This window comes from Vipera ursinii (genome assembly GCF_947247035.1).
Source record: "Vipera ursinii genome assembly, chromosome: 1".
Lineage (NCBI taxonomy): Eukaryota > Metazoa > Chordata > Lepidosauria > Squamata > Viperidae > Vipera > Vipera ursinii.
Genome location: NC_139512.1, coordinates 71,192,068 through 71,210,601, shown reverse-complemented (window position 1 = coordinate 71,210,601; position 18,534 = coordinate 71,192,068). Strand labels below are relative to the sequence as shown.

At 41.4% G+C, this 18,534-nt stretch overlaps 2 protein-coding genes across 3 annotated transcripts in view; one reads left to right on the top strand and one right to left on the bottom strand.

Moving 5' to 3' along the window:
- The window catches only part of PLEKHD1 (pleckstrin homology and coiled-coil domain containing D1), a 346,726-nt gene that overhangs the window by 283,743 nt on the left and 44,449 nt on the right, over positions 1–18,534 (top strand). The gene's annotated exons all lie outside the window — the stretch shown is intronic.
- SLC8A3 (solute carrier family 8 member A3) overlaps positions 14,308–18,534 on the bottom strand; it is a 236,412-nt gene continuing 232,185 nt past the window's right edge. For both annotated transcript variants that reach the window (XM_083348501.1, XM_083348500.1), the window contains 2 exons: positions 17,609–17,884; positions 14,308–15,750 (listed from right to left, as the gene is read on the bottom strand). In XM_083348501.1, the coding sequence (XP_083204627.1) occupies positions 15,374–15,750; positions 17,609–17,884 (653 nt within the window). In that variant the 3' untranslated portion in view covers positions 14,308–15,373. The remainder of the gene's footprint in view (positions 15,751–17,608; positions 17,885–18,534) is intronic.

Genomic DNA, 18,534 nt, shown 5'->3' with positions numbered 1-18,534 from the left:
CCACTGTCCTTTCAACATCAATCAGTTGCATTTGAGTTGTTTTGAGAACGATCTCAGAGAAGTGGAGGCAATTAGAGCTCCCAGACCTGTCACTTGACCTAAAATTATTTTATTTCCTCCGAACATGGGAACGGGGGTGCCCAACCTTCCGGGAAATACCAGGATCTCCCAGGCGGGGAGCCGGGCTGCGCCAAGAGGTGGGGCTGCGGGGCAGGAGGGGGTCTTGGGGGAAGGATCTGAAGGGGATCGGAGAGCCGTTCGTGGAAGCCGCAACCCAGGAGGAGAAGCGAAGGCGCAGCGCTTCCCACGGAGCAGAAAAACTCGCGAGGAAAGGCGGAGACTCGGAAGGGGAGGGGGCGCAACTGGGGGAAACCCACCTGGCTCTCCCAGGAATCCCTCCTCCCCTTCCCGCCCCTCCTATTCCCTCCCCCTCTCGCGGCGTCCTTGCCCACCCGGCGCCCCTCCCCCGCCACAGGAATCCCTCCTCCCCTTCCCCCCCGGGGATTCCCCCCTCCTGATTGCCCTCCCCCTCTCGGAGCCTCCTTGCCCACCTGGCACCCCTCCCCCGCCAGGGGAACCTCCGCAGCCCTGGCGTAAGAGGCGTCGAGAGAACAGGAAGGGGAGATGGAGGGGCAGGAAGCTGGATTCCCAGCCCCCCTTTCTCCTCTCTAGGCGCAAAAACTCTGCGCTTAACTCCTCCGCTGAAGCGCTGCGGGGAGGGGCGACTGGGGCGCCGCCGAGCAATGCTAAAGTGCTCCAAGCGGGAACAGCAAAGGACCGTCACCCTTCATGCAAAGCCCCAAGACCAAAAACTAGGATCCAGATTGAAAAGGAAAGTTGCGTGTGCCAATCTGCACCTCTAAATGCAAATTAGGAATTCGTCGCCGAGCGCGCCCCCCCAGATGTTGCGCCCGGTGCGGCCGGCCCCCCCCTGCACCCCCCACGCTACGCCACTGCTCCCCCTTCCCCAACCAAGCTGAAGTGGTGGATCTGACAGACTCTCTGGAAGCCTAATCCTAACTGAAAAGTTTTTAAGTAACATAAATTTGGCCCATCCCATTTACTGAGGCACAATGAGAGAAGGAAACTATTCAGACATTAAAAATGGTAGTACTGGACAGACAACCCCTTTATCAGCAGTCCCTATATAGGAGATGTCTATAGCCCTAGCAATAGCACTTAGATTATATACCTCTTCATGTTGCTTTACAGCCCTCTCTGAAGCGGTTTAAAGAGTCAGCATGTTACCAACAATCTGGGTCCTCATTTTATCAAACTCAGAAGGATGAAAGGTTGAGTCATAACCTTGAATCCATGAGAACCAAAATGTATTCTAACCACTCCACCACGGTGGCTCTTGTTTTGTGTAATGAAATAATGTGTTGCTCTGTGTTAATCTGTTCCTGCTTTTTCGTTGTGTTGTTGTGTTAATGCATACGCGTACATTGGGAAGCAGAGGGCAGGGGACAAGAGAGGCACGTTGCAGCTCCCGTCTCTCTGGGAAGAAGACTTGGTGGCCCTGAGGAGGTAGGCCTTCCCTACTGTGACCCCTACCTTATGGAACATTCTTCCCCCTAAAGTGAGGTCAGCTCCATCCCTGCTTATTTGTGGAACTCCTACAAGACCTGGCTTTGTCATCAGGCTGAGGAGACGGATAAGCTCTTGAGGTGGCTCCATTGCCGATAGAACCTGGTGTGTGGGGTTTTCAATATGACTGTGTTTGACATGTTTATTGGTTGTATACTTTCTTTTTGTATACCACCCACTGTCACTTCTTGTGAGATTGGTGGCTGTATAAATGTAAAAATAAATAAAAATATGCTGCAGTTTTGGTCACAGGACCAGGAGGGAGGGGTGTTAGCATGGAGCAATCGGCAACATTCTGAGCTGCTGTTTGACCACTGGAATCTTTTTCTCTGCTACTCCAGACCAGTTCCAAGCTACTTTTATCCTTTGTGGCTTTTCTCCCTCATGGAAAATAAAAAGGTCTTTCTTCTGTACTGAATAGCTCCCCTCTGAGTTCAAATTGCAATGTGTTTATAGTTGGGGTCACTACGTCTTGCATTGCAGTTTCAAAGGTGCACATGCTCGCCTAGTCTATGAGTTTTGTTTCTTATAATTCTGATGCAATAGCCATCTCTGCTGTTATAGACATCCTTAATACAGTATATAGGCAAGTAGGTCTGGCTGTTTTATGATTTCAGAAGCAAAACTCTTCCTTAGTCTAATTTCTCATCATATTTTCATTTTAAATGGAACTTGTCTCTGAACACACAAACAACATTATCAGAGGCAAACGAAATATGACTGTATTAATTTTGTTGTAACTTAATGTAATGGGATCAAAGCTCATTATTTGGATTCAGATGGCAGCATACCCCACAGTGATGTTTGTTGTCAAGAAAGTCCTCTGCATTAAATGACCTGTTGCACTTTAAAATGTTATAAGTATCCTGTTGTTGTTGTTTTGTTACAACAAATATAGATTGCTCACCAAAAACCTCTGGCTGAAGAAGATGCTGAATGTTTGCATATTAGTTTTGGGAAACCTTCTCACTGACTATTTTGAAACATGTGGGCTTATTTGTTTCAATGTCATCCAGTGCTCAATGGGATTATAGACTCAGCTGCTCCCTAAAGAGCTTAAACTGCTGCTATGCATCTTGCTATCTCCTTGGGCAAAAATAGCCTGCTGGTCTGTTTGTTTTTTAAATGCATGTTTTTATTTCCTCCTTTCAGAGAAGTTGCTTAAAAACATTAGAATAAATGAAAATATTTCTTCTATGTAGCCTAATCCAACAACTGGGAAAGCAATGCTAACATGTTCCTACGTTGTTATCGAAAAAGAAAATCAAACTGTGCAGGTGAGGATTCGGAGTTTCTGCAGCTGGTGAGCACAGCTGAGAAAAGATAGCCCTGTGGACATTTTTCCCAAGCCTTGCCAACTGGGGTTTATTTCATTCATTCATTCATTCATTCATTCATTCATTCATTCATTCATTCATTCATTCTTGATTGATTTGATTTATTATAGCCACCTAACTCCAACAGACTCTGGGCAGCATACAAAATCCATAAAAACAGATAAAATCACATACTGGTAGGTAGCCCAGGATGAAAGGATCTTATAAGTTGCACAAATCAAACAAAACAGCCCCAGAAAAAAACAATAATACATTAATACATCATTCCCAGATCTAGGGACCAAAGCCAGATCTTAAGGGCTTTCTAGAACCCTGGAGACATGATGCAGTCCTTACATCTGGGAGAGGCTGTTCCAGAGGGTGGGGGTTGTGTCATTTAGTCCCACAAGATGACAGTGTTTAAAAGAAAGGCCCTGGAGTGCACCCACTTTGCTGGACCATACTGGGTGGGCAGAAACAGAAACAAGCGGTTCCCCCAGATATCCAGGCCCTATACCATACAGGGCTTTATAGGTAATAATCAGAACTTGAATTATATTCGGAAGCCAACTAACCGTCAATGTGGCTCATGTAGCAGTGATGACAGAGACCTAAGTTTACATGATTCTAACTCTTAAGGAAACTAACAAAAGAAGAAAAGAACCTGAGAAAGATTGACAAGGGAAAAAATTATGTACTAAGTTTCATCCTGGGCTAGATGTTCACTTGCTGAGTAGCATTTCAAGCTACTTTGATGTTTCCCATTTATTTGATAGCATTCATTAGTAATTCCCAGACCATAGTACTAAGGATTTTAATGAATATTAGTTGCTTGGCATATTGGCTCTCTGGGATGGCTCCAACAGCTGGCATATTTGGGCAAGAGCCAATATTTCCATCCTCGAAGGGCCCACAGCTCTTTGAAAAGATTCTCCCCTAGTGGATTTTGCCCTTATTTCAATTTCCTATTACCTATCAAAGACAGCATCATTCTGGAGCATTGGGGTTGGTTGGTTCCACTATTGACTACTGAGAATATCGTGGCAACTAAGAAAACAAGCCAAGTGTTGTGGCCTTTGAGCTTGGCGGCCCAGCTGGGTAGAGGGAGGGAGGAGCTGGGCTGTGTGAATGGTAGGCTGGCCCGCTACTTGTGCAAGTTGAGCTGCCACTCACATTCACAGCTCTGAACAGGATACGGTCCAGTAGTGGGCCATGGCCTGGAGACTGGGGACCTCTGCTTTAGAGGACTTGAAAGACTAGGTTAGGGATAGATAATCTTGGAGAAAATCCACCTAAGTTGTCACTAAGAATCAAAAATGACTTGATAGCACAAAATCAAAAAAATCCCCACAAGCATCTGTGTTAATAAGACATGCCTATCTAGAACTCTGGCTTGCAAACTATAACAAGTGGGCTAACATATTGAATTAAATCAGATCCAACCAACCAACCCAACCAAATATTAAAGAAAAATATCCTAATATTAAGAACAGTTCATCCATGGTCCACCTCGATCGTATCGCGGGCTGTATTGTGACGTATCGGGATTTGTTTTGCCCTTGCAGGGCCAGGGTGGGTGTGGCCTGTGCGGGCCGCATCCAGCTTGTGGGCCAGATGTTGGATGTGCCTGGTCCATACCATGTTTCTATTCTCCATTTCTTCCGAAATGTTTTGAAGTTGTTTAGTTTAGACTTTGATATGTTGAAGAGGGACCCTACAATTAACTGGCTAGTGCTCCCTCCAGCCAGTCAGTCAGAAAAATGGAGGACTCATCATTCAGAGCCCTCCCTTAAGAAACCCAAATCTTCTCCTCATCTCAATATATTTCTTTAAAGCTGGTATTCACATTTGCTCACTTGTTTAGCTTCTGACTGAATGGCTACAAAGTGGTATCCTTAAGTGGAAAATACCTATGTTTATATTTTATTTGAATATTGGATTGAACTGCAATGAAAAGGGACAAAATGGGTGTCTAAAGCCCCTTATTTCTGTCACACTAAAAATCTTGGGGGGTTTCGGTCACTGAATTGTAGTGGCTCAGGCTGGTGCTGCTAAGAGTCTGCAAGATGAATGCTAGTGAAGTCACATATAGATTGCTGGTTGTGATCTTACTTCAGGGGCTTAATCTGATGCCCAAACACAGCCAGCTGAGATTGATTAAAAATCCCCAGGCTGCTTTTACCAAGTCTAGTACCACTTCTTAACTCACCTTACTAAGCTGTAAGAGGATTGATAGAAGCACCTGCCTGTGGCTAGGCTTCCATGCATTTTACCAAATTGATCATGTTTGACAGTTTGGTGCTATGCTATATATATGTACAAGAACATATCACTAAAATGTGTACATTTTATAATATGCACATTAATATTAAATCTTTTGTGTTTTATTGCATAATTAACCTCTTTTTAAAAATAAACGCAGCGTGGAACTGCAATGATTGGAAGAGTATCCCAATTTCCTCTGTCAGTTGGGGAATAAAAAGACCTAGTCCTATTCCAACAAGTAGGAATCAGGGAAGCATTTTTAAGGCTGTTGAAAAGTCAGCAGTGGCTCCAGTATCCACATGCTAATGTTTGTTCTAAATTAAAGCTTTTGCTTTTTTTCCCCAAATGACAAAAAAAGCCACCAACAAATGACCCAGAGTATAATCTTCTGTTCTAGCTGCCATAGTCCTAAATATAAGGCCTATGGCTCCAGGACTGGAAAAGTAAAAGCTGTAATTAAAAATCAAACCTATCTACCTAATTTTTGGATATTGGTAATAACTAAACGTGTTCAGCAGGTGTGCCATCTGGCGCCAAGAGTGAACTGCTGTGTTCTTTCAATTTGGCTAACACAGCGAAAAAGGTTAGTTCTGCCACAGTGAGCGGCACTATCCCAATTCCTCATTAAATTAATTCATGGAAGCTCTCCATGCAGTGGAGAAAAGGGCAACGCTAGTTCAGGTGTAGCGAAACAAACTCATGCCCCTAGGTAGAGTCATGCTGGGAGAGAATTAACAACAAGAAGAGGAACCTGAATCAAACTGAGCCAGCCTTCATGTTGCTAGTAGAGCAGAAAAATCCAAGCCTCTACTTTATAGAGTCTCAGAAGGCAAGGGTTTGCAGGCTGTTGGAAAAATCATCTAGTTCTGGGTTCTCCAAGGGTTGATGGGACTATCTAAAATTGTTGTGGCTGATGGGCTGTCTGTTAAAACAAAGCAAGACTATGACATACGCTTGAAAGAAAACCAGGAAGTCTGTAATTGGGGAGGCTGTCTGCCAAGGACAAAGAATGCTTATTCACAGAGAATATGCAGATACAAAACTTGCATCAATTCTGGGTGGTTAGAGAACTGATAACATAACAGTAACAAAGAGTTAGACATCCTGCATACCATAGCTAGAAGTTAGGAATAGGGATGGCCTGGAGCAAATAGGATATGTATTAGATAACCCCTGGAGCATTCATTAGAGCAGACATGTCAGACACAAGGCCTGGGGGCCGGATGCAGCCCAAGAAGTGGTTTTATGTGGCCCACGAAGCCATCCTGGAAACAGTGAGGGAACAGCCCCCGCTACCTAGGCCCTGGCCCAGAGACCCTCCTTCTGCCAGAGACCCTCAGATCTGTCCCACTCCTGCCCAGGCCCCCATAGGCACCCTTGATGCGAACGATGTAGAGCTGGCCACGCCCACCCAGTAGGCCATACGCACTCTAGCCACGCCCACCCAATAGGCCACGCCCACCCTGGCCATACCCACCCGGCCCCTTGAGGGCAACCGCAATGCTGATGCGGCCCTCAATGAAATTGAGTTTGACACCCCTGCATTAGAGAAAGCTTAGGAATAGGGACAGCTAGAAACCAGTAGAACAGTTGTTAGATCATTACTAAAATGTTTATTAGATGATATTTCTTATATATCCTATCTTATCCTTCTGCTTTAGTGAAATTATATAAAGCTTTCTTAATTCTATTGTTTGAGGTTCGTAAGCATTTTCTGGCCAGGACCCCCCCCTTTTTTTTTTGGAGAGCTTCAATAAAAGGAAACAAAACCTGCACCTCATGTCTGGTGTTCTTCCTCGGCTTCAGCACCAGGCTCAGACCCGAACTGGAGACAACAAATATGCTATGATAGTATTCATAGTACTATTAGTTAAAGTGGTATTTATCACATTATTGTCATGTAATAAACATTGGGGTCAATGAAGAAACTGAAACTTGAAAGTGTTGATGAGCTTAAGAGTTTAGGATCCCCAGATCTAGTTCAACCCACCCCCTTTGTTCAGTGCAGAAATTGCCACAATATCCCAGTCAAGTCATCCAATGAGGGAGAGAATTCACCACCTTCCAATTATATTACGGCAACCTAGACAGCATATATAATGCTATCTCTTCCTATTACAAGATCCTCATGGGTTTTGCTCCAGGTCCTCCAGCAGGCCTCCATGCCTAAGGGAGGACCAGAGGTCACGGTTCCCATTTCTAGTCGTACATCGAACTGGTTCTCATCCCTTGTTTTTCATCTGGCCCAAATGTCCAAACCTCACAGCCTGCTCCAGAAGAAGGCTTTTTTTAAAACAACAACAACAACAACAACAACACTTTGGTAGCAATTCAGCCAAAGGGTTGATCTCAGAATGCCTTGCACATCTGAGACAAATTCTTCTGTCATCTTGAGAAAATCATTGAAGTTCTTTTTTGTATAGGTCTTAGGGGATAATGCACAACTTGCTGCCCTGAAGCCACATGTGGCTCACCATGTTGCAGTTGAAGAATCGTTTTTAACACGAGCCAAAAGAAATGTGAAAAAGATATTTTGAAAATAATTAAATTCAGTGTACTGAATTTAATTTTAATTAAATTAAGTTTGGTCCGGGAGTATCCTGGGGGGTGGAGGTCCAAAAATCAAGAGGTTGGCTGTGATCATGCAATCAAAAACCCACGCTTTTTTTTTACATGAGTCACCAATGCCCCACATATAAGAAAGACAGTCTTCAATTGTGAACTTGTGTAGCTGCCATCTTGATATCTTTTAACCAACTCCCACCTGCTGCAGATACCCCTGTTTGGGCTTAGCCTTTCCCTTAGACTCAGTTTCTGGCAGCTCTTCAAACCACCAAGTTGGGCCTTTGATCTGAAAATGATTGTGCATCCAGGATGTTAAGGTTCATGTGAAATAGTAATTTGAGGCAGGAAACCTGTAGCTCCAGCCATCTTGACTAATCATCAGGGATCGTAGAAGCTGCTCAGCAACATTTGGAGAGTTCAGGTTTTGATCTAGGTGAAGATATAGGAAATGAAATTAGGATATACTAGTGTGTGTGTGTGTGTGTGTGTGTGTGTATTGTCTTCTCCTGAGGAACATAGTATATATGCATACAGTATACAGTATAGGTAAAAGGTAAAGGTTCCCCCGCACATGCGTGCTAGTCGTTTCCGACTCTAGGGGCTGGTGCTCATCTCTGTTTCAAAGCCAAAGAGCCAGCGCTTGTCCGAGGACGTCTCCGTGGTCGTGTGGCCGGCATGACTAGACACCAGAGGCGCACGGAATGCTGTTACCTTCCCACCGTAGTGGTCCCTATTTTTCTACTTGCATTTTTACGTGCTTTCGAACTGCTAGGTTGGCAGAAGCTGGGACGAGTAACAGGCGCTCACTCTGTTACGCGGCACTCGGGATTCGACCCGCCAAACTGCCGACCTTCTGATCGACAAGCTCAGCGTCCTAACCCACTGAGCCACCGCATCCCTTTTATACAGTATATAACATAGTACTAATTGATATATTTTGTTCTTCCTTTCTTAACCATCTTCTAATGAAACCTAATGGAGAGAAAGTGACCTTGTCTCTCCAAGAATGTTTTAAAAGACTTGAATGGAAATCCTCAAGGATTTCAGACAGTTTTTCCTCCCCCAAAAGGAATAGAATAGAACTGCTGAAAGTAGCATTTACAGACTTCAGTTCTTTCTTTGAAATTCCAGGCTTTCTTCCTTGACTTAATAAGAACAGAATTGCCTACCTAAACTGAAAGGGAAGTTGGAAAAGAACAAAAGAGTTGAAGACAATCAAGTAACTTGAAATTTTGCTGTACTTCCACACGATCCTTGTTTCTTCCCCTAATTTCTACTACACATTTAAAATAATTTTGGCTTTATCATTTGATCCATTTTGTTTGGTTTAATTTTTAAAATCAAAATTGCAGCATATAGCACACATACATCAAAGTTGTATATTGCTTTGGGATAATCTTGATGAAAATAGGGAGTCAGCCACAGCCTTGCAGATACTCTTCACTGGAAGGAAAGCAGATGTTGGACCTACTCATTGGCTACAAAGTTATACCTCTTGCTCATTTTCAGGAAGAACATTTGCATGAGAATTTGGACAAATTCTCTTGTTTCATTAAAGCGAGCTCAGCTATTACATCCATATCCTTCTTGTGGGCATCTTGATTGATTGGCCATTATAAGAACATAAAATGTTGATGCAATCTGTTTTTATATTTGATCCCTTCTGGCTATAAGAGTGCTGTACTTTAACTGCCAGTTGTCCTGGGAACTGCAGTGTACTTTCTGTAGGCACATCCATTATTTTGAGGTTCATTTCTTGCAGGTAAACAAACACCCAGAGTACAAATCTAACTCAAGGGCCAGAGCTTCTCCTAGTGGTCATAAAGCAAATGCATTCTTCTCTTGCCACCCTGAACAACTACTTTGTTCATTTATTTCATTCAATTCATATGCCTCTCCAGTCATAAACTCTGGCCAGCCCCACAACCATAAACATAAAAGATTAAAAATTCCAAAAGTCAAAACAATTCCAACAAAAGCGTTAACATTTAAAGCACAACCACCAAATAATGTGGTTGTGGCTACAACCTAGCTACATTTTGACATGGACCTTCCATTTCAAGGTGGAAAAATCTGAACTTGGAACCAGATCTTATGTTCCTGTGCATGGTATGTTAGTCAAGTGGTATTTCTATTAGCATTAAGAAAGAGAAATGAATCTCACTGATGAAGCTTTCCTTCCTCTAGAAAATCAGGACACTCTAAAGGAATGAGCAAGGAGAAGCAAAAATAAAGAAAAATGGTCTTCTTCTTTGTTTGGCAAGAGCCTCTAAAAGAATGTAAGCTCTTCTGCAGATAAAAAGGTTCACAGAATTAATTGATTCAAATATATTGAGTTGAGCAAAACAACAAACATAGCTTTTAATGGATGATTCAATGCACATAGAGATATTTCAAAACTGAGAAGGCAAAAGAGCTCTTTTTTTTTGTCTTGAGCCCATTTTGTCTGAATGAATGATGTTTTATTTTTTGATCCAGGCCCAAGTAGGACATGGTTATATGCCTCTTCACTGAAGCCAGATTGGGGACAGAGACACATAAAAATTCTCAAAAAGGTGCTTATCAGACAAGGTACTGGACTGTAAATCCCATATTTTCCTGTTGGGAAAGGCATCTCACATTAATTTTTTTGCAGAAGACTTGGTCAACAAAGATTTGTTAACTCCAATATTGCACTTGTCTGTGTATTATATATGGAAATGGCTGTTTGGTTAAATCTTGGGGTTTGAATAATCTTGGTGTTTAGTAAGCTTTGAACCGTCTTTGCAGACATTTTTCTTTTAATAATTTAGTCTTTAGGATATTACTTTACATTCTGCTTTCCCTTTTTTAATCTCTGTGGTTTCTCTTGCTGCAAAACAAGTAAGGATAAATAAAAGGGATAAAATGGAATTAAAATGTAAAGGACTTTAGAAAGTTACACGCACAAGTCTGGAAAGAAATGGAAATCAACTTCACTGGGAAAAAACGACAGCACAACATTTCAGTTTATTTCTTTTGCATTTAATGAGTGAAAAATAAAATGAGGAAACACTTCATGGAGAAAGTTAGCCTAGACCAGATTTTCCTAGTACATGTATATGGCGGGCAACCATAACCTGGTGATACCACCAGCTCTCCTTACCCAAAAGGAAGTCTTCATGAAGAAGGCAGATAGGAATGCAGAAACCACCCATGGAGATAAGGTTAACAGGCTTTATTGTACCCAGGCCATTTATCAACCAGGAATGGGGGAGAGAGGCAGAATCAAGTAAAATTCACCTGAAAAACCTTGATACCAAAAACAATATTTAAATAAATCAATAGACAGGCCATTGCCTGTATAGAGCTCATGGCTAAGAAGCTGTGAGCTGACACTTCCTATCTGAGGCAGGAAAGACAACAATATTCACTGCCCTGAGCAAAAGACTTGTGAAACCGGACTTCAAGCCTAAATGCAATGCTTAGCAGTCACACAGACCCCTTGCAAGGTCATTGCAAGGATGTTAAGGATAAAACAAGGCTTCATCTGTACTGTCCTGGGCTTCTTTGGGAAAGGTAGAGCACAAATGTGACAAATAAAGCTCAAGGGCATAAATGGAAAATCAAAGGAAGGACACTTTTTTCCTGGTGAAAAGATCATTACTATTAAGGTATGCTGCAGCACCGTATCATTAAATCACACTGATTCTAGCTGACTATGATGACTCTCCAAAATTCTGATCTTCTAAAAAAATATATCAATCTTCCTTCTTTTTATATCCAGAAGACGTAATAATTCATAAAGTCAAGGATTTGTACAGGACTTTTTGTACAGCAGGAACCAAGAGATTTATTAAAATAGACTTCAGGTCTGCCTCCTCCCTATCCTGAAGAATTCAAGCAGGTAAAATTAAAATAGATTGTAACAAGCAAATGAAAGATGGGGAAAGCATTTTTTTTCTGCAAAATATGCCTGGCTTGGGCCAAAGTGATTCTACCCAAAGGGTAGGCACAGGCATCTGCTGTTTTGCACTTGTTAAGAACCATAGTGTAAGACATCATGTTTTGGTGATGTGGTACATCCTGTCTGTCTCACATAACCATTGAGAAGATCCACACCTTTGTTTGAATCTAATTTTCTCTCTTTTAGCAATTTCTTAGGGGATGACATGTATATATGGAACAGTAGATGGGGGTAACGGCTCAGTGGTTAAGATGCTGGGCTTATCGTTTGGAAAGCTGACAGTCCATGATGAAGACCTTAGAGTTGTGCGATGGGGTGATTTCATCCTCGCCGTAGTTCTCAAAATCACTATGAAGTATTAGTACCACTTTATAAATCCTTAGTAAGACTAGACCTGGAATACTGCATCCAGTTTTGGTCACCATATTACAAAAAAGGTGAAACTTTTTTTGGGGGGAAGTGCAGAGTAGAGCAACTAAGATGATTAAAGGCCTGCAGACTAAAACATATGAAGAATAGTGGCAGGAATTGGTTCTGGAATGTCTAGGGAAAAGTAGGACTAGGGGTGACCTGATAGCAGTGTTCCAGTATTTGAGGGGCTGTCACAAAGAAGAGGGGGTCAACCTATTCTCCAAAGCACCTGAAGGCAGTATAAGAAACAATGGTGGAAGCTAATCAAGGAGAGAAGTAACCTAGAATTAAGGAGAAACTTCCTGACAGTGAGGACAATTAGCCAGTGGAACAGCTTGCCTCCAGAAGTTGTGGGTGCTTCATCAATGAAGGCTTTTAAGATAAGACTGAGCAGCCACTTGCCTGAATAGGGTCTAGGGTCTCCTGCTTGAGCAGTGGTTTGGACTAGAGGACCTCCAAGGTCCCTTTCAGCACTATTCTGATTGATTGGATCCTGCCTAGCAGTTTGCAAAACAGGGAAATGCGAGTAGATAATATAGGTAACACTTTGGTGGGAAGATAACAGTCCACTGTGACATCACGCTGGCCATATGACTGTGGAAATATCTTTCACCAGTGCTGACTCAATGGCCCTTGAAATGGAGATGAGCATCCCCCCCAACAGTTGGCAATGTTTAGTGGTGTAAAATCCAGGGATTCCTTTTTTATATAGAATAAGGCAATAAAAATGGAGTATGGTTGGCATAAAAACTCTGGTTTTAAAATTGAAATACTCCTTTTTTATTCAGTGTAATAACTCTTTGAAATTACTTTGCATCTATTTCCAAGCTTAGGAATGTATTCTTTGGGTAATTGCTCCTATATAGAATCAGTCTTGAATGCTCATAAGCTTCTTTTTTACTCTTTAAAAAACTTATAAAAAAGGTACAAAATACAGATACTTCACTTTTCTTGTTCACTTGCCAATGAGTTCAAAATCTGAGAAAAATAATCCTTTACAACCCTTGTATTTCTAGATGAAAAAGAACTCTTTTTCTTAAATAATAATAAAAAATCTAGCTCCCCACTTGTTCCTTATGCTTAAGAAATGTGTTTGTGGGTAGAAGAATGTGAGAGAGTGCAGAGACAAATATAATTATCAACCCTATATTTAACTGCAGTTATTGAAATACACACACACACACACACACACACACACGGGGGGAAAAATCAAAAGGCGCTTCTTTCCCAGAAAGTTGTACATATGATTAATGGTGGCAATTACAATCATAACATTTCAGTCTTGTGGAGGCCAAGAAGCAGAGGCAGAAAAGAAACAAGAAGTAAAATGGATGCATCATGTTATTTGGAAAATTATCATCGGTGTTTTCTTTAGGAAAAATTGGAGATCCCTCTGCAAATCCACAAAATTGCTGATCATTTTTACAGGAAAATGCAGTGACTCTATAGTCATCTGAAAGATTGTCCTCTATCTTGAAAGGGCTTCACAAGTTATCTCATTGGAACACCAAGCAATGGCAAAATGTAGATTAGTAATAATGCACTGCAGATGTTTCATAATTTACTTTCATTGTTCGCTAACGTGGATAGTGGGCAATCATAATCAGAAATCTTCACTCCATATCTATTACAATATAGTTATGTTACGCCTATCATCCTTCTCTATTCTTGTCACCTGAATGAGCCATAACTGCAAATCACATTTGAGTTAGCTTCTTTGGACATAGTTCCACTAAATTTTGATTTGTCCCATTATGATGAACATTAATTAACTGATACTAGATGTTTTCCAATCTCCTATTTGTAATCACACTGGAGAAAGAAAAGGGAGGGACGTGCTCCTTATACATGAACAGGAGACTCAGTAATAGCATTTGCACTTAGGACTTATATACCGCTTCATGGTGCTTTACGGCATTCTATTGGGTGGTTTAGAGTCAGCATATTGCCCCCTTAAAATAGGCTCTTTATTTTACCGACCTCAGAAAGATGGAAGGCTGAGTCAACCTTGAGCCAGTCAAGATCGAACTCCTGGCAGTCAGCAGAATTAGCCTACAATACCGCATTCTAACCACTGCGCCACCAAGGTTCAAGTTAACATCAAACTATGGTTTAGTATTAGATTTAAATGTGGCTTTTAAAAACCAAACTTTGTTAAACAAGGGATGCCATTATCTGGTCTGACAATGCTTATAGAGATAGCGCCATAATTTTTTAAAAACTTTCTTTAGTGTTTTTAAGAGCAAAGTGAAAGCAAAACAATATAATTCTTGAAGGATTTTGACTGATATTTTAACACTCAAAAAGTGTGAGAACTATATTTACATAAATTATTCTCTACTTAAAAAGAATGTTCTTCTTTTTCCACATATGGAACAAACTGATGGTGGTGGTGATGATGATGATGATGATAATGATGACAATAGTAATAAACTTGTGCTGGTTTTCTTTTGCTTGTATTTTTCACACTGCAGTTTGCATTGATTTATTTGCTGTGTATAAATAACTATATATATTTATATATATTTAATTCTGCAGTGCTAAAAGCTTTATGTTAATTACACAAAGAGATTTGCCATATTGAAAATATACATATTACATGTAATATCTTTACAGCTTGTTCTTCTTTTTCTTTTTTTGGTAGCCCAGGGAGGTGTATTACTTGCTACATGCTCCAGTTTTCAACTGTAGTTTTAATCTGTGTGCCTGTACGTGTTGGTGTCATGTCTATATGGGTTATGTTTGCACTTAAAATATAATAGCACTATAACTCTAAAACAAAGTGAAAAATGATAATTAAATGTTCATATAGAGTAAAAAATATAGAGCATTTTCAGCTCCAGCTCTAATGTGGTATGAACGTTGAATCTGTATTTTTTTCAGCCCCCTTTTTTGTATTAAAAAAAGGAAAATAGATCAGGTAAGATTCACCCTTCCCAAATTAAAAAAAAACAACAACCCACCCAATGCTTTATAAGATCGTCATCTGAATACGTGATATTTCGTAAAGTGGAGGAATGAACATTGTGGAGTCTTACAGCAGAGTTCTGCAAATGGGTACTTTTAAGAACTGCTGATATTTCTGATTTGACTGAGTGACTGATGTTGTTGGCTTTATTTTAATATCTGTCTTTACTTTTTATAATGATAATTTTGCCCTTCTTGAAGCCCAGTCATCCTTTAACCTGGGCAGTTCTGGAAAATTGATAGGGAGCGGTCACTCCTGGCCAGACAACACTCTGGTGTTCAATGAGGTATCAAAGGAGGAGAAGGCCTCCCTTTTGGCTTGAAATCTCTCCATGACTTAGAACCCCTTGATGTAGCAATAGGCCTCCAGGGTAGCAAATAAAATGTACAATAGCCACAGACTCACAAAAAGCAAAGTTGTGGCAAGTCTACACCCTTTGGGGCCTCCTAGTTCTCCTCCAAGATGAGGCCGTCTTCGGTACAACAGCACACTGATGCAGACAAAAGCAAAAATGGTGAACAGTGTCACAGAGAAGGCAAGAGTGCCGGCTGACACATGGAACTCCTCTCCTTGAGAAGCCCAGTAGATGGCAGCTACTGACCAGGCCAGTCCAATGCCCAAGAAGACGTTGACTGCGTTGCTGCCTGTGACATTGCCAATGGAAGCATCTGCATGAATGTCTTGAACAGCGGCCGCTTTGCTAGCAAAAGTGTCTGGAAAGGAAAAGAAACAAATGCAGAAGTAGCAGTTCAAGCAGTCTTCCCAGTATAAGAAAAGACAAACATGGTCCTGACGTGAAGAAGATGGGGACACCTTTTAGGGCAGAAAAAGAAAGGGCCAGCAACATTTAAGGTGGTGAATCAGTGTGCTCAAATGAGAGCTCACATGAAAGAGATGTGCTGAAGAATACTTAGTCCAATCAGTCCCACCAGTGATATCTCATGAAGAGAACAAGGTCTTAACTCAAGTCTTTCCCAGTCTGGTAAGTGGGATGTGTACACTGGCCCCCATCACATCTCTCCAAGAGGTCCAAAGGACCATCCAGCACTCATACCTGCTTGTTCCTATTCAGCTGGGGATCTTATTCTGTTCCATTCAAGCAAAAATAACCACAGGGCCTCTTAGACCTCCAATGTGGAATTTGGGGAGATTAGAATCTGGGGGAAATAGCAGTAGCATGCATATCTTTCCTCCACCCACTTTCAAGGCCTCTGGTGTTTATTTGTTTAGGATCAGTGTTTCTCAACTTGGCAACTTGAAGATTGTGCACTTCAGCTGCCAGTATTTCCCAGCCAGCCACGCATCTACACATCTTTGAGTTGCCAAGGTTGAAAAACACTGGTTTACATGAATGTCCAAAGAGGTTCCAGTCATAATAACCTCCCCCTTTCATGTACTGTACTCCAAAGGGGAATCATACATGCAAATGTTTCCCTTTCACACTTCCATTTACACCCAGAGAGATTTGATAGGTAAACTGAAGATGGACAGCACAGGTTGCAGAGGGATGGGTGTGTGGCTTCTAACTTTCTTTGGTACAGATATAGATAAAAAAATACATCAACTTGTACTCTAAAATTAATGATGGTCTATATTGCATCTATATTTTTTCCATTTTGGGGCACTTTTTTTCCCTGACTACTTTTTATTCATGATTTGGAGTTTAATCAAATCATATTTTTTTTAAAAGAAGCAGATGTTTCTGCAGGAGTGGGTGGTGTTAAAATAAGCAAGACAGCAAGTGGGACCACAAGTGATGCTTGAGGAACAGTATTTGGCAGCATGTGCAGCCCTAATTTTATTCAGTGGAGCAAAAGACAAAAGTACTACAGTGATTCTGGATTGTATCCCATGTCTTTTGGCTGTCTTGACTATGTGAAATTATAAGTAGCATTTAGTCTTAGTAGCAAGAGGGTTTGTTAAATGATAGCTGTGTTTATATGCTATCATTTAGCATAAAGTACCTTAAAGTGTGTGTTTTTTGCATAAGAATGAAAACAATTAGAAACCTGTTTGGTGGAAGTGACTTATATTTGTAAGCTAATTTGGTACTAATATGCACAATCAAGGCCGTTAATTTTGTGCAAAGAAGGAAAATACTGAAATGTTTCTTACTCCACAAACAAGTCCTATCAGAAATATTTAAAAGAATAATTTCTAACAGTTCAGCCACAATATCCGTTCACTGGCTTTTTGAGATAAAGTATGAGACACTTTATCATTTGCTGACATTGCTTTTTATTTATATGTACATATGTTTGGAAGGCACAATACATCATAAATTCCAAACAGGCTGATGGGTGTTGCAAAATATTTCTTCATTATTTTTCTTACTTGACAGCCCACATAATTTCTTCTCCTTGCTTTTCCTTATAAAAATCCTGTAACTGGCTTTCAGATGGCCCTGCTTATTCTCTTTGTCTAAGCCTGGATATTTTTTTAATGTCAGTTTTGGAGGACATTTCTGGGACACTGCACGTAACTCTGTGATAGTTTGCAACAATGGTTAGTGATGGAGTAGTTAGCAGCCATGTGGTGCTACCTGTCTGTCTCAAAGAGTCTCAGTCTCACCTGGGACTGAAGTGCCAAAGGCCACGAAGATAACGGCGGTCACAGAATCCTTGAGGCCAATTGTGCAGCCAAAGTGGGATGCCAGATCTCCAATGATGGCAGTGAGCATGCCGATGATCAAGATGGACACAATGAAGCAGGCCCAGCCATTGCAGTACTCTGTCGGGGGCACACAGGCAAAGAGCACTTTCCAGAAGACGGTCAGGAAATGCATGACATAATCAAAGCAGGAGGGCAGGCGCTCCTCGCCAGACTCATCCTCATCCTCTTCACCTGCTGTAGGAAAGACAAAATAGAGAGCTTCAAATCAGTGGGTGTTATGCAAAACCCCAACTGTCCAAGCCTAGAAACAGTGAAGGGATAGCAGGTCATACAATCATTACTTTATTGGGTTGCTCCTGGAGGTACTGTGGGCGTTATCCATTTCTCAGAATAGCTTGCTTTGAAATATGCACATCTGGTGAATAGGACCCAGAAAACACAGTTTTCCAAACTTTTTCATTGCTTATGTACATGCTTGAACAGCCTAGTGTCAAGCTTGAAGCGCATGCACGATATTGTTGCCACTACTGCTTCTTAGCTTGCCAGTGTACTTCGGGGGGTGGGGGAAATGGGGTGGGGGAGAAATGGAATGCGGATTCCAGACAACAAAAAAGCCAACCATGTGAACCAAGGACATTTCAACAGGTGTCTGCCAACAAACAAAGACACTTTCCCATAGCAATATTTTAACACTTGATTGGACAATGTGACCTGCACTAATAGGGAGAGGGAGAATTCTATATTTTAATTATAGCAGTTTGTGCAGGAAATAACCAGAGCTGGTTTTGCTTTCAATCATTGCCAAAATGATGCACTCAATAAAGTTTCTCACAAAGAGATTGGATCATCTCATCGGTGCTTACTTGGTTGGGTTCGTTAGTTGG